This window comes from Nycticebus coucang, chromosome 23, assembly GCF_027406575.1.
Source record: "Nycticebus coucang isolate mNycCou1 chromosome 23, mNycCou1.pri, whole genome shotgun sequence".
In the NCBI taxonomy this organism is placed as follows: domain Eukaryota; kingdom Metazoa; phylum Chordata; class Mammalia; order Primates; family Lorisidae; genus Nycticebus; species Nycticebus coucang.
The window spans coordinates 11,657,013-11,681,873 of record NC_069802.1 but is presented as its reverse complement, the minus strand read 5'-3'; the positions used below and the strand labels follow the sequence as shown (position 1 = coordinate 11,681,873).

The 24,861-nt window shown below is 39.1% G+C and overlaps 1 protein-coding gene and 1 non-coding gene across 3 annotated transcripts in view; both read left to right on the top strand.

Moving 5' to 3' along the window:
* Positions 1-6,392: 6,392 nt before the first annotated feature.
* TMEM33 (transmembrane protein 33) overlaps positions 6,393-24,861 on the top strand; it is a 29,943-nt gene continuing 11,474 nt past the window's right edge. The window contains exons 1-7 of one of the 2 annotated variants that reach the window (XM_053577475.1): positions 6,394-6,956; positions 7,652-7,790; positions 9,514-9,608; positions 10,386-10,573; positions 15,417-15,484; positions 17,484-17,617; positions 24,336-24,419. In XM_053577475.1, coding sequence (XP_053433450.1) covers positions 9,520-9,608; positions 10,386-10,573; positions 15,417-15,484; positions 17,484-17,617; positions 24,336-24,419 — 563 coding nt within the window. In that variant the 5' untranslated portion in view covers positions 6,394-6,956; positions 7,652-7,790; positions 9,514-9,519. Of the gene's footprint in view, positions 6,957-7,651; positions 7,791-9,513; positions 9,609-10,385; positions 10,574-15,416; positions 15,485-17,483; positions 17,618-24,335; positions 24,420-24,861 lie in introns of both variants that reach the window. The other variant, XM_053577474.1, reaches the window with a different exon arrangement.
* On the top strand, positions 23,982-24,083 carry LOC128576162 (small nucleolar RNA U13). Its single transcript, XR_008377273.1, has one exon. It is a non-coding gene; the product is annotated as a small nucleolar RNA U13 (small nucleolar RNA).

The window sequence follows — 24,861 nt, the reverse complement described above, 5'->3', positions numbered from 1 at the left end:
CAATTTATAAGAGAAACTCTAACATACATGAGTGACTCAATTTCCTCCACCTCCATAGTAGTTGGAGATTTTAACACCCCTTTAGCAGTCCTGGATAGATCCTCCAAAAAGAAGCTAAGCAAAGAAATTTTAGATTTAAACTCAACCATTCAACATCTGGACTTAACGGACATCTACAGAACATTTCATCCCAACAAAACTGAATACACATTCTTCTCATCAGCTCATGGAACATACTCCAAAATCGACCACATCCTAGGCCACAAATCTAACCTCAGCAAATTTAAAAAAATAGAAATTATTCCTTGCATCTTCTCAGACCATCATGGAATAAAAGTTGAACTCAATAACAACAGGAACCTGCATACCCATACAAGAACATGGAAGCTAAACAACCTTATTCTGAAGGATAGATGGGTTATAGACGAGATTAAGAAGGAAATCACCAAATTTTTGGAACTAAACAACAATCAAGACACGAATTACCAGAACCTCTTGGATACTGCAAAGGCAGTCCTAAGAGGGAAATTTATAGCACCGCAAGCCTTCCTCAAGAAAACGGAAAGAGAGGAAGTTAATAACTTAATGGGACACCTCAAGCAACTGGAAAAGGAAGAACACTCCAACCCCAAACCCAGCAGAAGAAAAGAAATAACCAAAATCAGAGCAGAGCTAAATGAAATTAAAAACAAAAGAATTATACAACAGATCAATAAATCCAAAAGTTGGTTTTTTGAAAAGATCAATAAAATAGATAAACCTTTGGCCAACTTAACCAGGAAAAAAAGAGTAAAATCACTAATTTCATCAATCAGAAATGGTAATGATGAAATAACAACAGACCCCTCAGAAATTCAAAAAATCCTTAACAAATACTACAAGAAACTCTACTCTCAGAAATACAAAAATCTGAAAGAAATAGACCAATACCTGGAAGTACGCCACCTACCAAGACTTAGCCAGAATAAAGTGGAAATGTTGAACAGGCCTATATCAAGTTCTGAAATAGCATCAACTATACAAAATCTCTCTAAAAAGAAAAGCCCAGGACCAGATGGCTTTACGTCAGAATTCTACCAAACCTTTAAAGAAGAACTAGTACCTATACTACTAAACCTCTTCCAAAATATAGAAAAAGAAGGAATATTACCCAACACATTCTACGAAGCAAACATCACCTGGATCCCCAAACCAGGGAAAGACCCAACAAGAAAAGAAAATTATAGACGAATATCACTAATGAATATTGATGCTAAAATACTCAATAAGATTCTAACAAACAGAATCCAACAACACATCAAAAAAATTATTCACCATGACCAAGTGGGATTTATCCCAGGGTCTCAAGGCTGGTTCAATATACGTAAATCTATAAATGTAATTCAACACATAAACAAACGAAAAAATAAGGACCATATGATTCCTTCAATTGATGCAGAAAAAGCTTTTGATAATATCCAGCATTGCTTCATGATCAGAACACTTAAGAAAATTGGTATAGAAGGGACATTTCTTAAACTAATAGAGGCCATCTACAGCAAACCCACAGCCAATATCGTATTGAATGGAGTTCAATTGAAATCATTTCCACTTAGATCAGGAACCAGGCAAGGTTGCCCATTGTCTCCATTGCTCTTTAACATTGTAATGGAAGTTTTAGCCATTGCAATTAGGGAAGAAAAGGCGATCAAGGGTATCCACATAGGGTCAGAAGAGATCAAACTTTCACTCTTCGCAGATGACATGATCGTATATCTGGAAAACACTGGGGATTCTACTACAAAACTTTTAGAAGTGATCCAAGAATACAGCAATGTCTCAGGCTACAAAATCAACACCCATAAATTTGTAGCCTTTACATATACCAACAATAGCCAAGCCGAAAAAACAGTCAAGGACTCTATTCCTTTCACAGTAGTGTCAAAGATTTGGGAGTTTATCTAACAAAGGACGTGAAAGATCTCTATAAAGAGAACTATGAAACTTTAAGAAAAGAAATAGCTGAAGATATTAACAAATGGAAAAACATACCATGCTCATGGCTGGGAAGAATCAACATCGTTAAAATGTCTATACTACCCAAAGCAATATATAATTTTAATGCATTCTATCAAAGCTCCATTGTCATATTTTAAAGATCTTGAAAAAAAACACTTCATTTTATATGAAATCAGAAAAAACCTCGAATAGGCAAAACATTACTCAGAAATAAAAACAAAGCAGGAGGAATCACGCTACCAGACCTGAGACTGTACTATAAATCGACAGTGATCAAAACAGCATGGTATTGGCACAAAAACAAAGAAGTAGATGTCTGGAATAGAATAGAGAACCAAGAGATGAATCGGTACTTACTGTTATTTGATCTTTAACAAACCAATTAAAAACATTCAGTGGGGAAAAGATTCCCTATTTAACAAATGGTGCTGGGTGAACTGGCTGGCAATCTATAAACAACTGAAACTGGATCCACACCTTTCACCATTAACTAAGAGAGACTCTCACTGGATAAAAGATTTAAACTCAAGACATGAAACTATAAAAATACTTAAAGAAAGTGCAGGGGAAACTATTGAAGGAATCGGCCTGGGTGAATATTTTATGAGGATTCCCCAGGCAATTGAAGCAGTATCAAAAATACATTACTGGGACCTGATCAAACTAAAAAGCTTCCGCCCAGCCAAGAACATAGTAAGTAAAGCAAGCAGACAGCCCTCAGAATGGGAGAAAATATTTGCAGGTTATACCTCTGATAAAGGTTTAATAACCAGAATCCACAGAGAACTCAAACGTATTAGCAAGAAAAGAACAAGTGATCCCATCTCAGGGTGGACAAAGGACTTGACGAGAAACTTCTCTAAAGAAGACAGACGCACGATCTACAGACACATGAAAAAAAGCTCGTCATCCTTAATCATCAGAGAAATGCAAATCAAAACTACTCTGAGATATCACCTAACCCCAGTAAGAGTAGCCCACATAACAAAATCCCCAAACCAGAGATGTTGGCGTGGATGTGGAGAAAAGGGTACATTTCTACACTGCTGGTGGGAATGCACACTAATATGTTCCTTTTGGAAGGATGTTTGGAGAATACTTAGAGATCTAAAAATAGACCTGCCATTCGATCCTATAATTCCTTTACTAGGTATATACCCAGAAGACCAAAAATCACAATATAACAAAGACATCTATACCAGAATGTTTATTGCAGCCCAATTCATAATTGCTAAGTCATGGAAAAAGCCCAAGTGCCCATCAACCCACGAATGGACTAGCAAATTGTGGTATATGTATACCATGGAATATTATGCAGCCTTAAAGAAAGATGGAGACTTTACCTCTTTCATGCTTACATGGATGAAGCTGGAACATATTCTTCTTAGCAAAGTATCTCAGGAATGGAAGAAAAAGTATCCAATGTACTCAGCCCTACTATGAAGCTAATTTATAGCTTTCATAAGAAGGCTATAACCCAACTATAGCACAAGAATATGGGGAAAGGGCCAAGGGAGGGGAAGGGAGGAGGAAGTCAGGGTGGAGGGAGGGTAATGGGTGAGGCCACACCTACGGTTCATCTTAGAATGGGTACAGGCGAAACATACTAAATGCAGAATACAAATGTCTACATACAATAACTAAGAAAATGCCATGAAGGCTACATCGAACAGTTTGATGAGAATATTTCAGATTGTATATGAAACCAGCACATTATACCTCTTGATTGCACAAATGTATGCATTTAACAATGCTTACATTTAACAATAAAAAATAAATTAATTTAAAAAGTGCGTTATGTCTGTAAATGTTACGTGTGAATAGCACAAAAACATTAAGTAAACGTTCTTCCAGTATTCAAAAACTATAATTCAATTTAGCAAAGTAGTTGATCACATCATTGTTGAAAGAGTAAAGTTTTAATATATGTCTTGGTTGTTTCACTTGCATCTTAGTACTTAACAAAAATATCAAGAATATTCATGGGATTACACTTGTTTATTAATTGCAACCATACATTGCCATGGATATAAAAGTTGAGCAAAAATCAAAAACGTATTATATGAAAAATCATTTTAGCTGTATGGAATTTACAATACAGAACACTTTATGCTTTAATATTGTTGCAATGAGAGGATCCTTTAAATCATTAAAGATATATATATGTATACATATATATATAGAGAGAGAAGGCACATGTGTGAGACAGTGGGCACCCACAAGGTATGGGCTGAATTGTGTACCCCCAGATTTATAGGTTGCAGCCCTCACCCTCAATGTTGCTGTATTGGAGATAGGTCTCCAGGAAGCAAATGTAAGGGTAAGTGAAGTTATAAGTGATCCTAACTGCATAGGACTTAGGACTAGTGGCCTTGTAAGAAGAAGAAGAGAAATATCAAAGTAAACACACAGGAAAATGGTAGCTGCCTTACAAGCCCCAAGACAAGGCGGCAGAATGACAAGGCTAGAACCTGAATCTTGACCTTCTCGGTCTCCAGAACTATGAAAAAACAAATTTGTGTTGTTTAAGCTACTCAGTCTATAGTATTTTGTTATGGCAGCCTGAGCTGGCTAAAACACACACACACAGAGGCAAGTAGACAAATAATTATATGTGGCCAGGCATGGTGGCTCATGCCTGTAATCCTAGAACTCTGGGAGGCCAAGATGAATGCACTGCTTGAGCACAGTAGTTGGTGACCAGCCTAAGCAAGAATGAGACCCCCGTCTCTACTAAAAATAGAAAAACTAGCCAGGCATTTTGGTGGACACCCGTAGCCCCAGTTACTTGGGAAGCTGAGGCAGGAGGATCACTTGAGCCCAGCAATTTGAAGTTGCTGTAAGCTAAGCTTAAGAACATGGCACTCAACCCCAGGGTGACGGAGCGAGATTCTGTCTCAAAAAAAAAAATAATAATAAGCATGTTAGAAGGTGATAAGTGCTATAAGAATATAAAGTAAACAGTATATGAGGAGTGCAGAGGAGATGGCATTTTTAGCTCAGCTAGGTGGATAGGCAATCCAGACTGGAGATCCTAAGGATATGAAATTGAGCAGTGGCCTTAGAAAAAGAGAGGAAAGTAGCATTTGACTTCTCATCTGCAGCTGACTGGCAGGTGGCCTGTGGATTTTGCAAAATAACAACACATCTGAGAGAAGTATTACAGTTTCACAGTTTTCCACGTAGGGTATTAGCTTTCCTGTAGGTCTCCTTCTCCCCTCACATTTGATTCTCAGTCTACTGCTCTTCTAGTGCATTCTTTTCTATACCTTTCTCTAGGTCTCAGCAAATGACATTCCCTGTCCTGAACACCAATATCTGGTCAGTCTCCTTTTTTTTTTTTAGACATAGTCTCACTCTGTTGCAGAGGCTGCAGTGCAGTGGCTGATCATAGCTCATGATCAACCTCAAACTCCAGGGCCCAAGAAGTCTTCCTGCCCCAGCCTCCCCAGTAGATAGGAGCAGAAGCCACCTCCAAGTCATCTCTCCTCTTCTCTTCCCCTATAACACTGCCTCAGCGCAGAATCTCATCCCTTCTCCTGACTTAGTTTTTAGTTTGCCTCTCTGACTATTCTCTACCTTGCTTCCAGAGTGAAATCTCACACTTGCACTTAAAATTGCACCATGATTCTCTGAATTTCAGGGTCAAGTTCAGATTCTTTTCTCAGCACACTCCTGCTTGCCTCTCTAGCCCAAATCATTGTCACCTTCATTCTGGTCAAACTGAACTAGTCCTCTGGCTGTCCTGTTAATTCATGTGCTTTCTTTTATTCCGAAGTCCCCTGACCCTTTCAGCCAACTTCTTGTCCTTTAAGATTTAGGGCCATATTTCTGCTATCTATTCCAGGAAACGTCCCCAAACTCCTTCTGATTTAGGGACCCTCCTCTGTGCCCCTGTGATTAAATCAGCCTCTGGCCCTATTTATTACACAAGCATCATGCTGTGATTTCAGTTCGTCTTTTTCTTCTGCAGTCCGTGCCATGCATGGAGCCTGTCACATAGAGGGCTTGGTAAGTGCTTGTAGAAACCATCAGTCTTATAAGTAGAACCACAGGGATCAGGGAGCCCCTGGAAGGAGGGATCAAAGATGCTTTTGAGGGGCGGCGCCTGTGGCTCAGTCGGTAAGGCGCAGGCCCCATATACCGAGAGTGGCGGTTCAAGCCCGGCCCGGCCAAACTGCAACCAAAAATAGCCGGGCGTTGTGGCGGGCGCCTATAGTCCCAACTACTCGGGAGGCTGAGGCAAGAGAATCGCTTAAGCCCAGGAGTTGGAGGTTGCTGTGAGCCGTGTGACATCATGGCACTCTACCCCAGGGCGGTACAGTGAGACTCTGTCTCTACAAAAAAAAAAAAAAAAAAAAAAGATGCTTCTGAGGCCTTAATATTAGGGAGTAGAGAGATGACGGAAATGGGCAGAAGACTCATCTGTGAGCCAGAGATGAGGCAAAAGTTGCTTCGCCGGCCTCACTTCTTAGCTCACCGAGCCGGTCGGCCTGTAGGACAGAAGGAACGACACGAGCGGAGAAAACTACGCTTCCCGTCATGCTGCAGGGCACGGCTCCGGTTTTCCCCGACGTCACCGCCTCTTCCCCACGGAAATGAAAGGAGCACTTCCGGGTTCGATGAGAAGCTGCAGCCCGCGGCGTTATTTAGGGCCTCCGGCCGGAGCTCCTTCTTGGTTTCAGTCATTCTGAAAAGCCCGCTTTGGTCTCGGCGGTGCCCTCGACCCATCGGCTGCACGGGGCGGGCGAGGCCCTCTCCTGGTGTAGGTCCGGAGTTCCGTCGGGGTGCGGCGGGCCTGTGTGCCGCCCGAGTCAGGGAAGCCGGTTACGCGGGTCGTGGCTCGGCGCTGACATTCTGACCCTTCTTCTCTGTCTGTATTGAAGCGTCGCAGACGCTCGTGTGAGTCCCTTATGGCAGATACGACCCCGAACGGCCCCCAAGGCGGGGGCCCTTTGGTAAGTGGACGGACAGGGTGATCTGGCTCGATTTGCGGGAGTTAGGAAGAAGAGGAAAGAGTCGCAAGGCGGGTCATTAGTCCAAGTGCTTTCTGGACTGGGGTTAGGGAGTGGGTGGAGGGCGGAGAGGGGAGGCCGTGAGGGAGCTACAGGTTTGTCCGCAGGCTGGTGTGGGGCACTTGCTCACCTGTATGCCATGGAAGTTGGGCCTTTTTCTCTCCTTCCACACCCGGCTCTCAGATCGTCTTAGGCCCAAAGGTTGAAGGTGCCACCTGAAGTTACGCCTTGACGCAAACCTCGTGGCGCACACGCGCACTGGCACCGAAGGCTTCTGCCCACTGTCTGCCATCATATGGAAATTATGCAAAGGAAGGGCGGAGAGAGGTCCTTTTTTCCTTCACTTTGGTTTTCTTTAAGAAGAGAAACATTATGCTTTTGCATATTTCTTATTTTTAAGATTCTGGAGCTAACTAATTATTTGTACCCGAAACATTATTGTCTTCTAGTTTTTAATCCACATATACTTATTATTCTACATGACTACAATACAGTTACCGCATTTGGGAGATATTACCTAATATACAATCCATGGTAACATTTCCATAATTGTCCTTCAAGGCTGTTTTCGTAGCCCAGAGTCACTTTTAATCTAGAACAGTTCCTCTACCCTCACCCTCTCTATTTTGTTTTTCAAGGCACTGGAACGTTTTCAAGAGTCTATACCTGTTTTGCAGAAATGCTCTTCAAATTGAAGTCATCTCATTCTTTTTCCTCATGACTAGATATGGGTTAAACATTTTGTCAGCAAGATTACATAATGAGACATCTTTCTGAGTGAGCGTTTTATGTTGATTTATCCCATCACTGGAGAATTGAGTTTATTTGTTTAAGGTAGTGTCCACCAGATTCTCTACTGTAAAGAAACCTTTTTTCCTTTTGTAATTAAAAAGTATTGTTTGGCATGATGCTTTGAGACTGTGTGAATATATTGCTCCTCAGTGGTTTTTCGCCCAGAGATCCACTGATTATTTTTGCCTGAACTGTTAATATGGTGGTTGGGCAATTCACCCTTAAAAATGTCAACCAATACACTTAAACTTTTTTTTATTGTTTTATATGCATAAAACAAATGAAATGCAGAGCTCAATGATGTTTTGCAAATTAAGGACCCTAAACAAATAGATTTTGAAGAGAATGTTCCAAAGTTAAATTTTAAATTGTAGTGTACAGTTTTAATATTTGTAGAGAAATTGAGCAGAGTAAGCTAGATTCAGCCTTCCACTTGATTACTGCTAGTCATTTAAATTTAGAGGAATCACATCATGGTAGATCTGGATAGAATAAATCAGAGGTATGTTTCATATTTCTTAAGTTACCTACATTTAGTTAAAAAGACATGCATTAAACATCTGTGAGTTTTTAAATGTACTTGCATTCCCCCCTCCCCCAAAATTTTTCAAAAGGTAATGAAGTTAAATTGCCTAGAATAGTGTTTTTAGAATTCAGTTAGACTAATTAGTGAGCTTTGAAGTCAGGTTAGTGGAAACACCAGCTATTTTTAAAAAATTAAATAGAAAATGTCAAAAGCCATCACACGTACAATAAGGTATGTGTTGTTTGTGAAACTTTGTTGACTTTATATACCCATATATGTTAGTATTGGATCTCAATGTTAAAATTATGTAGATCTAGTAAAAAAAAATAAAATTTAGAATTTGAATGTCAGATCTATTTTAATAAAAAACAGACTTTAGGTTCTTTAGTGGTAATGGACACAAGATATTGGGGGAAAGCAACAGTGGAAAAGACAGAATGGGAAAAAAATGAAGAAAATGGTAAATGGAAGTTTAATCTAGGACCACTGAAATTAGAATAAGCCTTGTGGTGGTACTCAGAGGTGATAAAGAGAACCATATAATTAGAGAGGCAGGTGACGTTTAATTTAATACCTGACAGCCATATTTTGAGCACCTACATGCAGTATGCCAGCCCTTTGTATCTATAGACAAACCATTGATGGCTAATGAGTTTAATATTACTATTACCAGAGTTTTACATTTCTCCTTCAAAAGGTTTATTTAATCCAAACTGGTCTTTTATGTGATGCCTTTTTACTCTACTTTGAGACCTATGTATTTGGATTTGAGATTTTTTTTTTTCCTCTAAGAATAGGCATTATGTTCTCTTGAGAGCAATTAGTTCTTATTTAATGTTCCTTTAAAATAGATGAAGCCAGTATTATTGTGTTGAAGAGACACAGACAATTGTAGTTAACTTTGTGTTCAGATTTTTTTCTTAGTCTTTTTATTTCTTTAAACGCCAGCTGGTATTTATTTCTGTTTATCAAAATGCTTCGTGTACTTTCTACCTCAAAGCAGTGAGGTGCTTGGACTTGTCATTAAGCATGTACGTGAACCAGTTCATGCCTTAGAGTTTTCACTTAATGATCTGAAAAACAGGTTTTTAAGTATTTTGAATAGAAATAAAACTGTAGTCTTCATCCTTAAAAAATGTAATTTTCAGGCTTAGTTTACTATATTTTTCTTTTTAAATCTAGCAATTCATGATGACCAATAAACTGGACACGGCAATGTGGCTTTCTCGCCTGTTCACAGTTTACTGCTCTGCGTTGTTTGTTCTGCCTCTTCTTGGGTATGTATTGTACAAATTGCTGACTTTGATATTCAGTTATTCAGTTTATAGTCAGTTTATAGGGAATGCCTTTTAGGTATAAGACTTACTGAACTGTAAAGGGCAAGTAAAACATAAAACCCAACCTTAAAATGTTAATAACCTAATACTGTTACCACTTGGAGGAATATTTTATATCTGGTGGTTTGTGAAATCAATATCACACTGAAAATCCAAGGAGCCAAAGGATGTATGGAGATGAGATGAGATGGTGTCTTTTTGCCTTTTTGATTTTTTCTAACTTGACAGAAACAATCACTGCCTTATGAAATTTAGTTAGGCATATACATGAAGTTATTCTTTTAAGAAAGTAGAATAAGGCCAGTGTGGTGGCTCACACCTGTAATCCTAGCACTCTGGGAAGCCGAGGTGGGAGGATCCCTTGAGCTCAGAAGTTTGAGACCTCGCCCGTCTCTACTTAAAAAAAAAATGAGATGAGTGTTGTGGCAGGTGCCTGTAGTCTCAGCTACTCCGGAGGCTGAGACAGGAGAATCACTTGAACCCAGGAGTTAGAGGTTGCTATGAGCTAGGCTGATGCCATGGCACTCTACCCTGGGCAACTAATTGAGACTCTGTCTCAAAAAAAGAGAAGGTGGAAGGTAGAATAAGTTCAAGTAATTTTTTCTATTGACAGTTTAATGATTTAGGTATTGTGCAATTATGATGCAATTCACAAAGGAGGAAGAGACATGGTAGTTGTTTATGTCTCATGATAACCTCTCCTCTGGTAATTTGCAGGTTGCATGAAGCAGCAAGCTTTTACCAACGTGCTTTGCTGGCAAATGCTCTTACCAGTGCTCTGAGGCTACATCAAAGATTACCACACTTCCAGTTAAGCAGAGCATTCCTGGCCCAGGCTTTGTTAGAGGACAGCTGCCACTACCTGTTGTATTCACTCATCTTTGTCAATTCCTACCCTGTTACAAGTATCCTTTTCTACCTTTTTGGCAGTAAAATTGCCAAATGATTATTTCAGCAATGAGGGTATTCCATGAGACCTGGGTTTATTTTTAGCACATCATTTGAGTGTGTGAGAATTTCTGACTCTTCCATGTGAAGTCTAAACTTTGAAGAGTTAATTTGGGAAATTTAAAATTTGTCTTTGTTCTGCCTATTGTAAGCTTCTCTACTAGAATAGATAACTTTAAAATTCATATTCAAAGCAAGGCTGTGCAGAACTCACTATATTTAAAATTTTCTTTCATTTAATTCATATCATCTTTAGGAATGTGTACGAATGTCTTCCTTTAAAAAAGAGAGGTCCCCAGTTCTTTAACTCCTAGTGAGCTAGAAACAAATGGAAATTAATCAACAAATTATTTCAAGGGTAGCACCCATAGCTCTGGGTATGGCACCAACCACATACCCATACACCCAGGCTGGCGGGTTTGAACCTGGCCTGGGCCAGCTAAACAGCAATGACAACTGCAGTAAAAAAATGGCCGGGTGTTGTGGCGGGTGCCTGTAGTCCCAGCTACTTGGGAGGCTAAGGCAAGAGAATCGCTTGAGCTGAATTTGAGGTTGCCGTGAGGTGTGACACCATGGCACTCTACCTCTACCGAGGGCAACATAGTGAAACTCTGTCTCAAAAAGAAAAAAAAATTTTCAAGACCAGGCTCAGTGTTCATGCCTGTAATCCTAGCACTATGGAAGGCAGAGGCTGGGTAGATTGCCTGAGCTCACCAGTTTGAGACCTGAGCAAGACCTCATCTCTAAAAATAGCCAGGCCCAGCAGTCGCAGCTACATGGGAGGCTGAGGCAAGAGAATCGCTTGAGCCCAAGAGTTTGAGGTTGCTGTGAGCTGTGTGATGCCGCGGCACTCTACCAAGGGTGACAAAGTAAGACTCTGTCTCAAAAAAAAAAAAAAAAAATTATTTCAGCAGGGAATAGCATAATTAATAAATAAAAAGAAATTAATATTTGCTATAGATAGAGTAGAAGATAGGACACATGGTTAATCCCTGGAGCTAATGAGAATTAAATAACTCACTTGGAATTTGTTTTCACATTTCAAAAGTGTGTTGTGCAATAATAGTGGGGATTATTCCAAAAGGAGGGAAAGGATGAGAGAGAAGATCTACAGTCCAGTATGTTTGGGAAGTACAAGATTAAACATTTTTAAATCGGAAGATTACCTTAGAACATTTGATACTCTGATGTGCATTGTGAAAATAAAGGAGTTAATAGTATTTCTTGAACTTAATTTTTTTGTTGTTGTTTTTTCCCTGTAAGTAGATGGTTTCTCTAGAAATTATTTTGTGCTTTGAAAAGTGTTGCTGTAACAGCTTTTAAATATTTGTGGTACAACTATATATAATATAAAGCACAATAAAATAATTTCTCTAAGATTAGTATCTATTTTGAGAATACTTACATTGGTAAAGTATCAAGAATTTTAATTGATTTTTATAAGTCAGGAAACTGAAATTTCTTGAGTATTTTGTTAATATGTAGGAATTTGACATACAATCTTTGCAGCCCTGTGAAAACATTACTGTGTCATACACGTTTAATGATAAGGACACAGAGTATTGTTTTCAAAAATATGAGGTCAGGCCGGGCGTGGTGGCTCACGCCTGTAGTCCCAGCGCTGTGGGAGGCCAAGGCAGGTGGATTGCCTGAGCTCAGAGGTTCGAGACCAGTATGAGCAGCAGTGAGCCAGAGTAAGACCCCGTCTCTACTAACATCAAGAACAGCTGGACGTTGTGGTGGGCGTCTGTAATCCCAGCTACTGGGGAAGCAACAGGAAAGAGCCTCATCAGAAGAAGAAGAAAATGAACAACAACAACAAAAAAGAGTACTTCAAACGAAGAATGAACAAGCAAGCTGAAATTAAAAATAAAAAAAAATATGAGGTCAGCACATACACACACGTTGGCTAACACATGGTAATGCTGACAAGGTCTTTGTAAAAGCCAGACATAATCTACATTTAATGGTTGCTGTCTGTAGGTGGGTAATACATATCTATACAGTATATGAAGATTGTGTTTAAATTCCTGGCTTTACCAAGGTAATTCATGTAAGTCATTTGAAATATAAGGATAATGTTTTCATGTTTCAATGCATAGGTCTGTAGTGTCCCATCATAATTTGTATTTGTTCATTTTTAGGTAAAGCTCATTAAATGATTTTTGTACCATAACTATAAATGATAATTATATCTGTTCAGTGTATCTTTGTATTGACCTGCATTTGTTAGTTACATTCATTAATGTGAAAGGCAGGTGAATTGTTGCCTTTCTGAGCTATAACAGGAATTTATTTAGAGATTTTTGGTTGTGCTTTTTAGTAGCTTAAAATTTCTTTGGCAGGAGAAATAGAAATGACAGAAAGTGTATTTTCCATAGATTTAATATAGAGTAAATTGAATACATCAGTACTGATCTCTGGGACAGGTGCTCAGTAAGTTGTTGAGTGAATCCTGAGGTCATGCTAAAGATACTCATGACCAATGAAAACAAACTTTTCTATACAGTGAATTATTTGCTAGCCTCTCTTTCATGGGAGTGTTGAAGATTACAGTTTTCACGTTCCTTAAATTTAAGAAAGTAGTGAGCAGTAAGAATAACCTAAACTAATAATTGGCAAAAAATGCTAATCTGATTCCTGAAATAGTCAGGTATTATGGTAACAAAAGTGGGCCCAAAGTAATATTACAAACTGTGTTCTGATGTTTGTTCTTACAAAGGTAACCTGTTGTCATTGCTTTATCAATGACAGGTGCTTAGGGTTTAAATTGCAGACTTTTCACATTTTTTCTAAATTTGTAGTTTAAAAGTAATTTTGAAAGCTAAGATAATGAATTTCTTTATCAAAGATTTGTGACCTGTAGACTGTTAGAGATAATTTGTTAGAAATCTCTTGCTTTGATCTCTACTTATTCATTTGACAGAGGATGGAACTTGGCCTAGGAAAATGAGGTTAGTTACAGAGCCAGGTGTGGAACCCAGGTATCTTGACTCCCTGTTCAGGGTTTTGTTTTCACTACCTGATACTGCCTCTTACTAAATCAGGCTTCAAGTTTGGATATATGTCTGAGTTTAAACTGAATTATTTAAGCAACAACAGAAGTTGACAGTTAGGAGAGGGGGTTTTAGCTTTTATCAGCTGAGGAAGATGGTGGGAAAGAATTGGTGAGGATGTTAATTTGAAGAAGTCTATTAGAAGAGTTAGAATTCTTCTAACACTTGGGTATATGTCTCTGTTTTGTTTGCCAGTTGAAAACTAGGAATGTTTGGGTTCTAAATGAGGATGGTTATAATGAATTTGATATTCAGATTTTGTTAATGGCTGTTATCACATCCTTCATATCAGGCCTTCAGTTAGCATTGAAAAATATAATGGTTCATTTCTTAGAAACTGCTAACATTGGCTCGGTGCCAATAGCTTAGTGGTTAGGGCACTAGCCACATGCACTGGGACTGGTGGGTTCAAACCCGGCCAGGGCCTGCTAAACAAGAATGACAACATAACAAAAAAAAACAGCTGGGCATTGTGGCAGGCCCCTTTGGTCCCAGCTACTGTGAGGCTGAGGCAAGCGAATTGCTTAAGCTCAAGAGTTTGAGGTTGTTGTGAGCTGGGATGGCATTGCACTCTACCAAGGGGGACATAGTGAGACTCAAAAAAAAAAAAAAAAACCTGCTAATATTTTTAGGACAAGTATTTTTGCCATTCATGATTGACTAACAGTCTCTTTATCATTTTGTGGAAATACTTGACAGGTTTTTTTTTTTAGTCAACCTAGCAGAAATTGGGGTGGAAAATGGAGCTTTAGAGCAATTTTCATTTTTCAAAAAGTTAAATGAAAATTGTATATTTTTTCATGGCATAAAGCCAAGCATTTGGACTAAGAAATAAGGATTCTCTGAATTGTGTCTCTAATTAAACTGAAGAGACTTTCACCTGACTATAAGGCCAAATGCATCTTTTTTATGCTTATAATTTTTTTTTTTTGAGACAGAGTCTCACTTGTAGCCTTTGGTAGAGTGCCATGCCGTCACAGCTCATAGCAACCTCAAACTCTTAGGCTCAAGCGATTCTCTTGCCTCAGCCTCCTGAGTAGCTAGGACTATAGGTGCCTGCCTGGCTACTTTTAGAGATGAGATCTCGTTCTTGCTCAGGTTGGTCTCAAACTGGTGAGCTCAGACAATCCACCGACCTAGGCCTCCTGGTGTGCTAGGATTATAAGGGTGAACCACCGCACCTGCCCAGTTATGATTATAATTTAAAAACAGAATTGTAACAGCTTGATAGATACAGTGACTCAATAATGGGGTCTTCTACAAAAGGAGTAAAAGATCTGTAGTTGAAGAACATTTGGGAACTACTCTTTAAACCACTGCCTTACCTCAGACTTTCCTCAGCAGTTGAGGTCTGTTTGGGAAATACTGGGTTATTTATATAACTTTGAAGGCTAAGTTAGAGTGGCCAGGAAGGCCATTGTGGGGTTAAAAGCTGTGTTTAACCCTTTGAGGTGGCCTAGATTTCAATTTACTTTAGCAAGTGTGAGGTTTTATCAATTACTAGTAGTAAAGGAAACTTTAAAACATTAATGTTTTTTTCATCAAACTGAGTTTTATAAAATAAAATCATTTCTTTACAGTTAGCAAAACTTGACTTGTTTTAAAGTGTATCAGTAAAATAAAAGCCATTCTACAAATTTATTTTAGCAGATGTTGTTTGAAATCTGTTATTGGGCATAGGATCCAGCATGTTTTGCAGAGTGCTTTGTGACTTTTAAACGTTTTCCTTAATTATGTTCTTCAGTGAGTATTTTCCCAGTCCTGTTGTTCTCTTTGCTTCATGCTGCTACATACACGAAAAAGGTCCTTGACGTAAGTAAAACTCCTGTTATGGATCTTTGACATGAATTCGATTTCTAAGACATTTTGCCATTTGCCACAAAAAGTCTCTATTTCTTGCAAACTTGTTATAAATTAGTACTTTGACAGTTTTTTTAAGTTTTTATTGTTGAAGTTTCACAAACTAGTATATATATATTTTTTTTTTTGTAGAGACAGAGTCTCACTTTATGGCCCTCGGTAGAGTGCCATGGCCTCACACGGCTCACAGCAACCTCCAACTCCTGGGCTTAAGCGATTCTCTTGCCTCAGCCTCCCGAGCAGCTGGGACTACAGGCGCCCGCCACAACGCCCGGCTATTTTTTGGTTGCAGCTTGGCCGGGCTGGGTTTGTACCTGCCACCCTTGGTATATGGGGCCGGCGCCTTACCGACTGAGCCACAGGCACCGCCCACAAACTAGTATATTTTGTAGACAAATGATTGCCGTTGAAATTAACCCCAATGTCCAGAAGAATTTGTGAAGTTTGAACTAGATCTCTTTATTTTTTTATTTATAGCTGTTAAATTTGATGAGTTGTCACAAATCACTTGCTCTATCAGTGTTTAATTCTAATATATCAGATAATTAGAGTGTGCTGAATTTCTTTTTTTTTTTTAATGTAGGGTCTTACTATGTCGCCCTCGGTAGAGTGCTGTGGCATCACAGCTCACAGCAACCTCAAACTCTTGGGCTTAAGTGATTCTTTTGCCTCAGCCTCCTGAGTGAATTTCTTTTTTTTTTTTTTTGTAGAGACAGAGTCTCACTGTACCACCCTCGGGTAGAGTGCCATGGCGTCACACGGCTCACAGCAACCTCTAACTCTTGGGCTTACGCGATTCTCTTGCCTCAGCCTCCCGAGTAGCTGGGACTACAGGCGCCTGCCGCAACGCCCGGCTATTTTTTTGTTGCAGTTTGGCCGGGGCTGGGTTTGAACCCGCCACCCTCGGCATATGGGGCCGGCGCCCTACTCACTGAGCCACAGGCGCCGCCCCTGAGTGAATTTCTTTATACTAACATTTAGAACTGCTGCTTTCCTGAAAAAAAATTTTTTAATTGCTGGTTTGGTGGATAGTAAGCCTAACAGCAATATGCCAGGTAAATGTACTGCATATGCACTCAAACACTGAAATTAAAATTAAAATATCCAGCTTTATGCCTTCTGTTAGCCTTTTTCTTTTTCCTGTAATTTTTTGTGATAGCAGTAATTAGACTGTAATTTCTACCATTAGTTAGCTTAGGAGTCATAGATATTTTAACTGTATTATCGCGTAGTCAGATTTTGTTTTGATTGGAAATAAATACCCACTACTTTTTGGTGAAATAATTTAATCTTAAGAAAAATAAGATATTGGGTGGCGCCTGTAGCTCAAAGGGGTAAAGCGCCAGTCCCATATGCTGGAGGTGGCAGGTTCAAAACCCAGCCCCGGCCAAAAAAAAAAAAAAAGAAAGAAAAATAAGATATTGGCTCGGTACCTGTAGCACCGTGGTTACAGTGCCAGCTACATACACCGAGGCTGGCGGGTTTGAACCCAGCCTGGGCCTGCTAAACCGCAATGACAACTGCAGTAAAAAATAGCCAGGCATTGTGGCGGGCACCTGTAGTCCCAGCTACTCGGGAGGCTGAGGCAAGAGAATCACTTAAGCCCAAGAGTCTGAGGTTGCTGTGAGCTGTTAGGCCACGGCACATAGTAAGACTCTGTCTCAAAAAAAAAAAAAGAAAAGAAAAAAAAATATCTATGAATAAAAAGTATTTTTGTACTAAAGGGTGTTTTTTTTTTTGTTTTTTTTTTTAGTCTTTAAAATCACAAAATAAATCGGGAAAATATACTAACATTTGTTCTCAAGTGGTTTATAAACTTTTATATCATCATTTCCAAATACTTGGCTTTTGGTTGTACTGCCTCTTGGGTATGCTATTTATCCAAAGAAAGAAAAAATTGAGTAATCAAAAATGTTTCATTATTTCTCATGTTTGTTATCTTTTATTTTAGGCAAAGGGTTCAAATAGTTTACCTCTGCTGAGATCCGTCTTGGACAAATTAAGTGCTAATCAACAAAATATTCTGAAATTTATTGCTTGTAATGAAATATTCTTGATGCCTGCTACAGTTTTTATGCTTTTTAGGTAAGAAAAAAATGTATTTGTTTCAGAAAACTGATGGATCTTAGCAGTCACCTTATCTAATTCTATTCACTTTGTAATAGAGAAACTAAAGCATAGTAAACTCATTTATCATTTCTGTGATTTATCATTTGACATTTTGAAAATTACTTTCAAGGGCAGCGCCTATGGCTCAGTGAGTAGGGCATTGACCCCATACACCGAGGGTGGCGGGTTCAAGCCCAACCCCGGCCAAACTGCAACAAAAAAAATAGCTGGGCGTTGTTGTGGCAGGTGCCTGTACTTCCAGCTACTCTGGAAGAAAGAAAAAGAAATTTACTTTCAGAATTTCTACCTTTGAAAGAATCTTAGGAAGTCTAGTTTAGTTCATTCTCTGCCATTAGTAAGATGATTTTTTTTTTTTTTTTTTTGAGACAGTTCTCACTCTGGGCTAGAGTGCCATGGCGTCAACCTCAGTCACAGCCACCTTAAACTCCTGCTTCAAGCCATTCTCTTGCTTCAGCCTCCCAAGTAGCTAGGACTACAGGTGCCCACCACAATGCCTAGATAATTTTTTTCTATTTTTAGGAGAGACAGGGTTCTTGCTCTTTCAGGCTGGTCTCAAACTCCTGAACTCAAGAGATCTTTCTTCCCTGGCCTCTCAGAGTGCTAGAATTATAGACGTGAGCCACTGGAACTGGCCTGAGGTGATTTTTCTTATACTTGAGAAAAACCTTAAAAATTATGGTTTTAGGCTGGGCGCGGTGGCTCATGCTTATAATCCTAGCACTCTGTGAGGCCAAGGCAGGTGGATTGCCTGAGCTCACAGGTTTGAGATCAACCTGAGCAAGAACAAGACCCCATCTCTAAAAATAGCCCGGTGTTGTGGCAGGTGCCGATAGTCCCAGCTACTCGGGAGGCTGAGGCAAGAAAATCGCTTGAGCTAGGAGTTTGAGGTTGCTGTGAGCTGTGACACCACGGCACTCTACCGAGGGTGAAAAGTGAGACTCTGTCTCAAAAAAAAGGTCTTGTGTTAATAGTTAACCTGTTATTGCCTTCCTTATTTTGTTTGTATCTTAATTCTAGAAACAATACATGAATAAAGAAAGCCTTCCTGACCAGGCATAGTGACTCATACCTGTAATCCTATCACTCTAGGAGGGCCAAGGTGGGAGTATCCCCCAAGGGCAGGAGTTCCAGACTGAAAGAGTAAGACTCCCATCTCTGCTAAACACATAAAATTATCTGGGAGTCGTGGGCACATGTAATCCTAGGTATTTGGGAGGCTGTGGCAGGAAGATTGCGTGAAACTAGAGTTTGTGGTTGCTGTGAGCTAGGCTGATGTCATGGCATTCTAGCTTGGGCAATAAAAAGAAAGCCTTGCTCTTAAAAATTAGAACATTAAAATAGTATTGACAGCTGCACTGATATTCTTGCATTTAAATTTTAAAATAATCTACATTGTTACCTGGATGATTGCTTTTTTCAATTTTTAGTTTTGCAAATAGTAGAACATTATAGATAAAAAACTAAAATATCACTTGACTATAAATCTTCCTTGGAATTCTGTCCTTTGTTTTCCCAAAGTTAAGGAGTTTGATATACTTAAAACACACAGAAAAATACTTAAATCTATAAAAAGTATGTTATTATGTTGTGAGTATGGGGTTTTGTTTATTTGTTTAGCTTTTATTTGACAACGAAAGTGTTATTCTGCGTCTTGCTCTTTTCCACTCATGCACTATGTTTTCATGACTATTTGGGTTGGCGTGTGCAATTCTGGTTTCCTTCGTGGAATGACTATAGTGTTCCATGGTATTAGTGTGCTGCATTTTATTACTCATTCCCCTGATCGTGAGCATTTGTTTCCATATTTTTACTTTTATTAATATTGAATATTGATGGGGTAAACATCTTTCTACCTGCTCATACTTAATGTGCCAGTGTTTTCTTTAACACAGGCACCAAAATTGATTTTGCTGAGCATAAACTCTTGTGTTTAATAGACCATGCCAAATTGTCCTTTAAAATGTATTTCCTCTTTCCCATAAACTTGTTCATTTGTGACAAACTGTTATTGATTGCATAGTTATAATTTTTCATATGCATTGCCTTGATTAAGTAGTAAGGTTTTTATATACCAGACAATTAACTCATTTAGCAGTCTCTTCAAACCAAATACAGAGTCTTACAGGTTTTCTTGTGAATGCATCTGTGCCGCTCTTTTACGTAATGCTTTCCTCTGAGAACTCAGGGTTGTCACATGTTGCTTAAATTGTGGGAGCTTCAAACTAGAAAATGTAATCTAAATAAAGTTCTAGAGTGATAACAATGGAAGGACGTCTTATTAGGTGTAACATACCTGGATTTTAGTTGATTAAACTATTTATGTAGGCTTCTGAGACTTTTTCTCATTTAAAAACTAGTATTGGTTAAGACAGGTAAATGCCTAAAATCCTTCCACCTACAGCATTCCATGAATGCTGAATATAGGATTTGATGCAGCTGTATTTGTGAGTTATTTAACTCTGAAACAGTTGCCCTAAAGTTTAATGAAAGTCTTCTCTTACCTTGGAAGCTGAAGGCTCATAATGTAGGGTGGTGCCTGTGGCTCGAAGGAGTAGGGTGCTGGCCCCATATGCTGGAGGTGGCGAGTTCAAACCCAGCCCTGTCCAAAACCACGCACACGCACACACAGAGTAATGTAGTGTGGGACAAATCTTACACATCTGTTTTTCTCTTTTGTGATCTTTACACAAACTTTAATTAATGAAAGGAACTTTCTGCATTCTTACTCTCTTATTCATTTTTCTATTTCTTTTTTTTTTTTTTTTTTTTTTTTTTTGTAGAGACAGAGTCTCACTGTACCGCCCTCTGGTAGAGTGCCGTGGCGTCACACGGCTCACAGCAACCTCTAACTCTTGGGCTTACGCGATTCTCTTGCCTCAGTCTCCCGAGCAGCTGGGACTACAGGCGCCCGCCACAACGCCCGGCTATTTTTTTGTTGCAGTTTGGCCGGGGCTGGGTTTGAACCCGCCACCCTCGGCATATGGGGCCGGCGCCCTACTCACTGAGCCACAGGCGCCGCCCATTTTTCTATTTCTTGAGTCACTTAATTCTACTCTTGGGTCATACCAGATTCTATGTTTGTTTTATGTAACTGGGTGATAGTTAAAATGGTAGAAACCAAAACTAGTTGTTCATATGGATATAATTGATGTCTATATTCTGAAACCTGTATATTCTGTTTAATAAGCAAAATTATTATGCTTATTAAGTCAGCTTAAGATAATTTTCTTAGCTTATTCAAAAGGAAAGGAAGCTTAAGATTTTTTTTTTTTTTTTTTTGCAGTTTTTGGCCAGGGCTGGGTTTGAACCCTCCACCTCCGGCACATGGGGCCGGAGCCTGGCTCCTTTGAGCCATAGGCACCTCCCAGCTTAAGATAATTTTAATGAAATTCTGAGATGTCATGAAAACTTAGACAAAAACTTCATTTGGATACATTAATTCAGTTGTGCTTCTTAAACATTTCATTTAAACTCTCATGTACAAACTTAGTATCTTAATTTTTAAGATTATGGTTAAAGAGACGAGAATTTATCAAAAGTATTTATTTTATTTATTTATTTATTGGCTGAGGCTGGGTTCGAACCCCCCACCTCCAGCATATGGGGCTGGCGCCCTACTCCTTTCAGCCACAGGTACCGCCCAATCAAAAGTATCTAAATAGAGAAATTTTTTAAAATTAAAATCAGCTTAGAAAGTTGCACTTAATTCCTAATAGGAAAAGCTGTTAATGCTTTATTATGTAACTTAAATATAACCCAAGCTATAAAATGAAAAACAATCTTAAATCATGACCATTCCAAACACGTTGCCCTTAAAAAGGATGATCATTGTAGCTTTATTTCTAACTATAGATTGGAGCCATCCCAAGATATTTAGTAGGGAGCTTGTTACATAAAGGTAGAAACATAAGATGGAATACTTAAAGTTATAAAAAGGATAATGTAATTTATGTGTTGCAATATGGGATGATCTCTAAGATATAGTAAGTGAAAGTCAGTTAAGAACAGCCTAGGCTCAGTGCCCGTAGCTCAGTGAGAAGGGCGCTGACCACATACACCAAAGGTGGTAGGTTCAACCCTGGCCCGGCCTGCTAAACAACAATGACAACTGCAACCAAAAAATAGCTGGGCATGGGCGGCACCTGTGGCTCAAAGGAGTAGGGTACCGGCCCCATATGCCGGAGGTGGCAGGTTCAAACCTAGCCCCAGCCAAAAACTGCAAAAAAAAAAAAATAGCTGGGCAAACAGCCTATGATGTTTCCCATTTATATTTTGGGGTGATGTGGGCATACATAAGGACGTAAGATAGATTTCTGTCTCAGTTTCTTGGGAATAATAGGAATAATAATACCACCTCCCTCCTAGAGTTATCAAACATTCAGTGGATTATAAGGGAACGCTGTTTTAGTGTTCATCATTATACACATACACACAATGTATATAAATTTTGGAAAGGTGTTTTAGAAATTGTGCTATAACTTTAAAGAAGGTGCTAACTTGTAAACTTATTTTTTAAGTGAATAATTTCTCTTTATATTTTTTGTATTAATGCGTATTACTTTCTCACTTCAAAAAGTTAAAATTTGTCAAATTATTTATTGGAGGAAAAGGATATGGCATTTAGCAGTAAGTTTATAATTCTGTAAATTTTTTGAGAAAGTAAAAGGGTAAAAAATTAACTTAAAAAATCACATTTAGGGTGGCACCTGTGGCTTAGTGAGTAGGGCGCTGGTCCCATATACCAAGGGTGGTGGGTTCCAACCTGGCCCTGGCCAAACTGCAACAACAACAAAAAAATAGCTGGGCATTGTGGCGGGTGCCTGTAGTCCCAGCTACTCGGGAGGCTGAGGCAAGAGAATTGGCTAAGCCCAAGAGCTGGAGATTGCTGTGAGCTGTGACGCTACAGCACTCTACTGAGGGCAACAAAGTGATACTCTGTCTCTTGCTAAAAAAAACATTTAGCATCTTAATATATTTTCTCCAAAATTAATTTTAAAATATGGTTGTAATAATATGTGTAGTTTGGGTCCGGCATGGTAGCTCACACCTGTAATCTTAGCACTCTGGAAGGCTGAGGCAGGTGGATCACTTGAGCTCAGGAGTTTGAGACCAGCCTGAGCAAAGGGAGATCCCTGTCTCTACTAAAAATAAAAAAACTAGCCAGGTGTTGTGGTGGGCACCTGTAGTCCCACGCTACTCGAGTGGCTGAGACAAGATTTTAAGTAGTGGCATCCTAAATCCATTGAATAAACATAATAAAAGTTATTTAACCCTCCTACCTTACTGTCCACAGTAGACTGTTTTTGCATTTTATTTGTAGTTATTTCAGTGAATATCTTTTTTCTTTCTTTCTTTTTTTTTTAATTGAGACAGTCTCATTTTGTCACCCTCGGTAAAGTGCTGTGGCATCACAGCTCACAGTAACTTCAGACTCTTGGGCTCAAGCAATTCTCTTGCCTCAGCCTCCCAAATAGCTGGGACTACAGGCGCCCAGCTATTTTTTTTTTCTTTTTGGTTTAGCAGGCCAGGGCCAGGTTTGAGCCCACCAGCCCAGGAACATGTGTCTAGTGCCCTAACCACTGAGCCATAGACGCCTGACCTGATTATTTCAGTGAATATCTTTTTTCTTTAAAGTCTCACTATGTCACCCTCAGTAGAATGCTGTGGTGTCACAGCTTATAGCAACCTCAAACTCCTGGGCCTAAGCGATTCTCTTGCCTCAGCCTCCCATGTAGCTGGGACTACAGGCACCTGCCATAAAGCCAGGCTCGAACCTGCCAGCCTCAGTGCATGTGGCTGGCGCTCTACTCAAGCGGCTAAGGTGCCAGCCACATACACCTGAGCTGGTGGGTTCGAATCCAGCCCAGACCGCCAAACAACAATGATGGCTGCAATCAAAAAATAGCCGGCAGTTGTGGCAGGCACCTGTAGTCCCAGCTACTTCGGAGGCAGAGGCAGGAGAATTGCTTGAGCCCAGGAGTTGGAGGTTGCTATGAGCTGTGATGCCATGGCACTCTACCCAAGGCAACAGCTTGAGGCTCTGTCTCCAAAAAAAAATGAAAACCTTGATTTCATTAATTGTGGTAATTATGGAATTATTTATGTAACATTTTCTTATTTAATTAGTATTTTACTAAATGTTTTGGCACAGTAACTGAGATAACGCCGGAAAGGCTATGTTAACCACTGTGATAAAAATGTGTCAAATGGTTTATGAAGTGAGTGTATGATGCCCCATAATCATATCATTGTATACAGTTATGATTTAATAAAAAAATTAAAAAAAAAAAATAATTAGTATTTTATAATTTCATGGTTTATCCTTTTGTAGTTCATGAGCATGGGGATTGGGGTCTTCATGCTCAAGTTTCAAATGTCCCTCCCTCAAACTGTTTGACCTCAGCACATTACCAGTCTGACATGAAGAGAGAAAAAAAATTTTAAAGTAGTACATACAAGAATACATTTACAAAAATTTGAACAGTAGCATTTTACTTTACCAATCACATATATTCTTTTATTGCCCTTTTAAGAATAACTTGGATTTAGATATGCTTTTACTATGACCTTTTGATGAATAAAGGTATCCTCCAGATGAATTGCTTTTAAGTTTTGACAGTGTGAATATGAATTGGTAATGTATCTTTATCACCCTCGTATTTGTTTATTTCAGTGGTCAAGGAAGTTTGCTCCAGCCTTTTATATACTATAGATTCCTTACTCTTCGATATTCCTCTCGAAGAAATCCATATTGTCGGTAAGTTTTTGATTAGTTTAAATTTTATTTGTTCAGAGTATTATAAAAGTATAATAATTATAATTCTTGCTGATTATGTTAGAATTTAGAAGCAAGTAATGTTTTTGTGAATTTAAATTCTAGGCCTTAGAAGTGACTGGGGTTGATGAGGATGTAGTTTTATTTCCTTTTAGAAACTAAGACTGGAGTTAGCTTGACCACCTCTAAAGCACTTTGGGAATTTAAAAATATATATAACATAAGTTCCATTCTCAAGGAACTCTCCTAGTTGAAGAAACGAAAACACATGTCAGGCTTGGCACCTGTGGCTCAAGTGGCTAAGGTGCCAGCCACATACACCTGAGCTGGCAGGTTCGAATCCAGCCCAGGCCCACCAAGCAATAATGACGGCTGCAACCAAAAAAAAAATAGCTGGGCGTTGTGGCAGGCGCCTGTAGTCCCA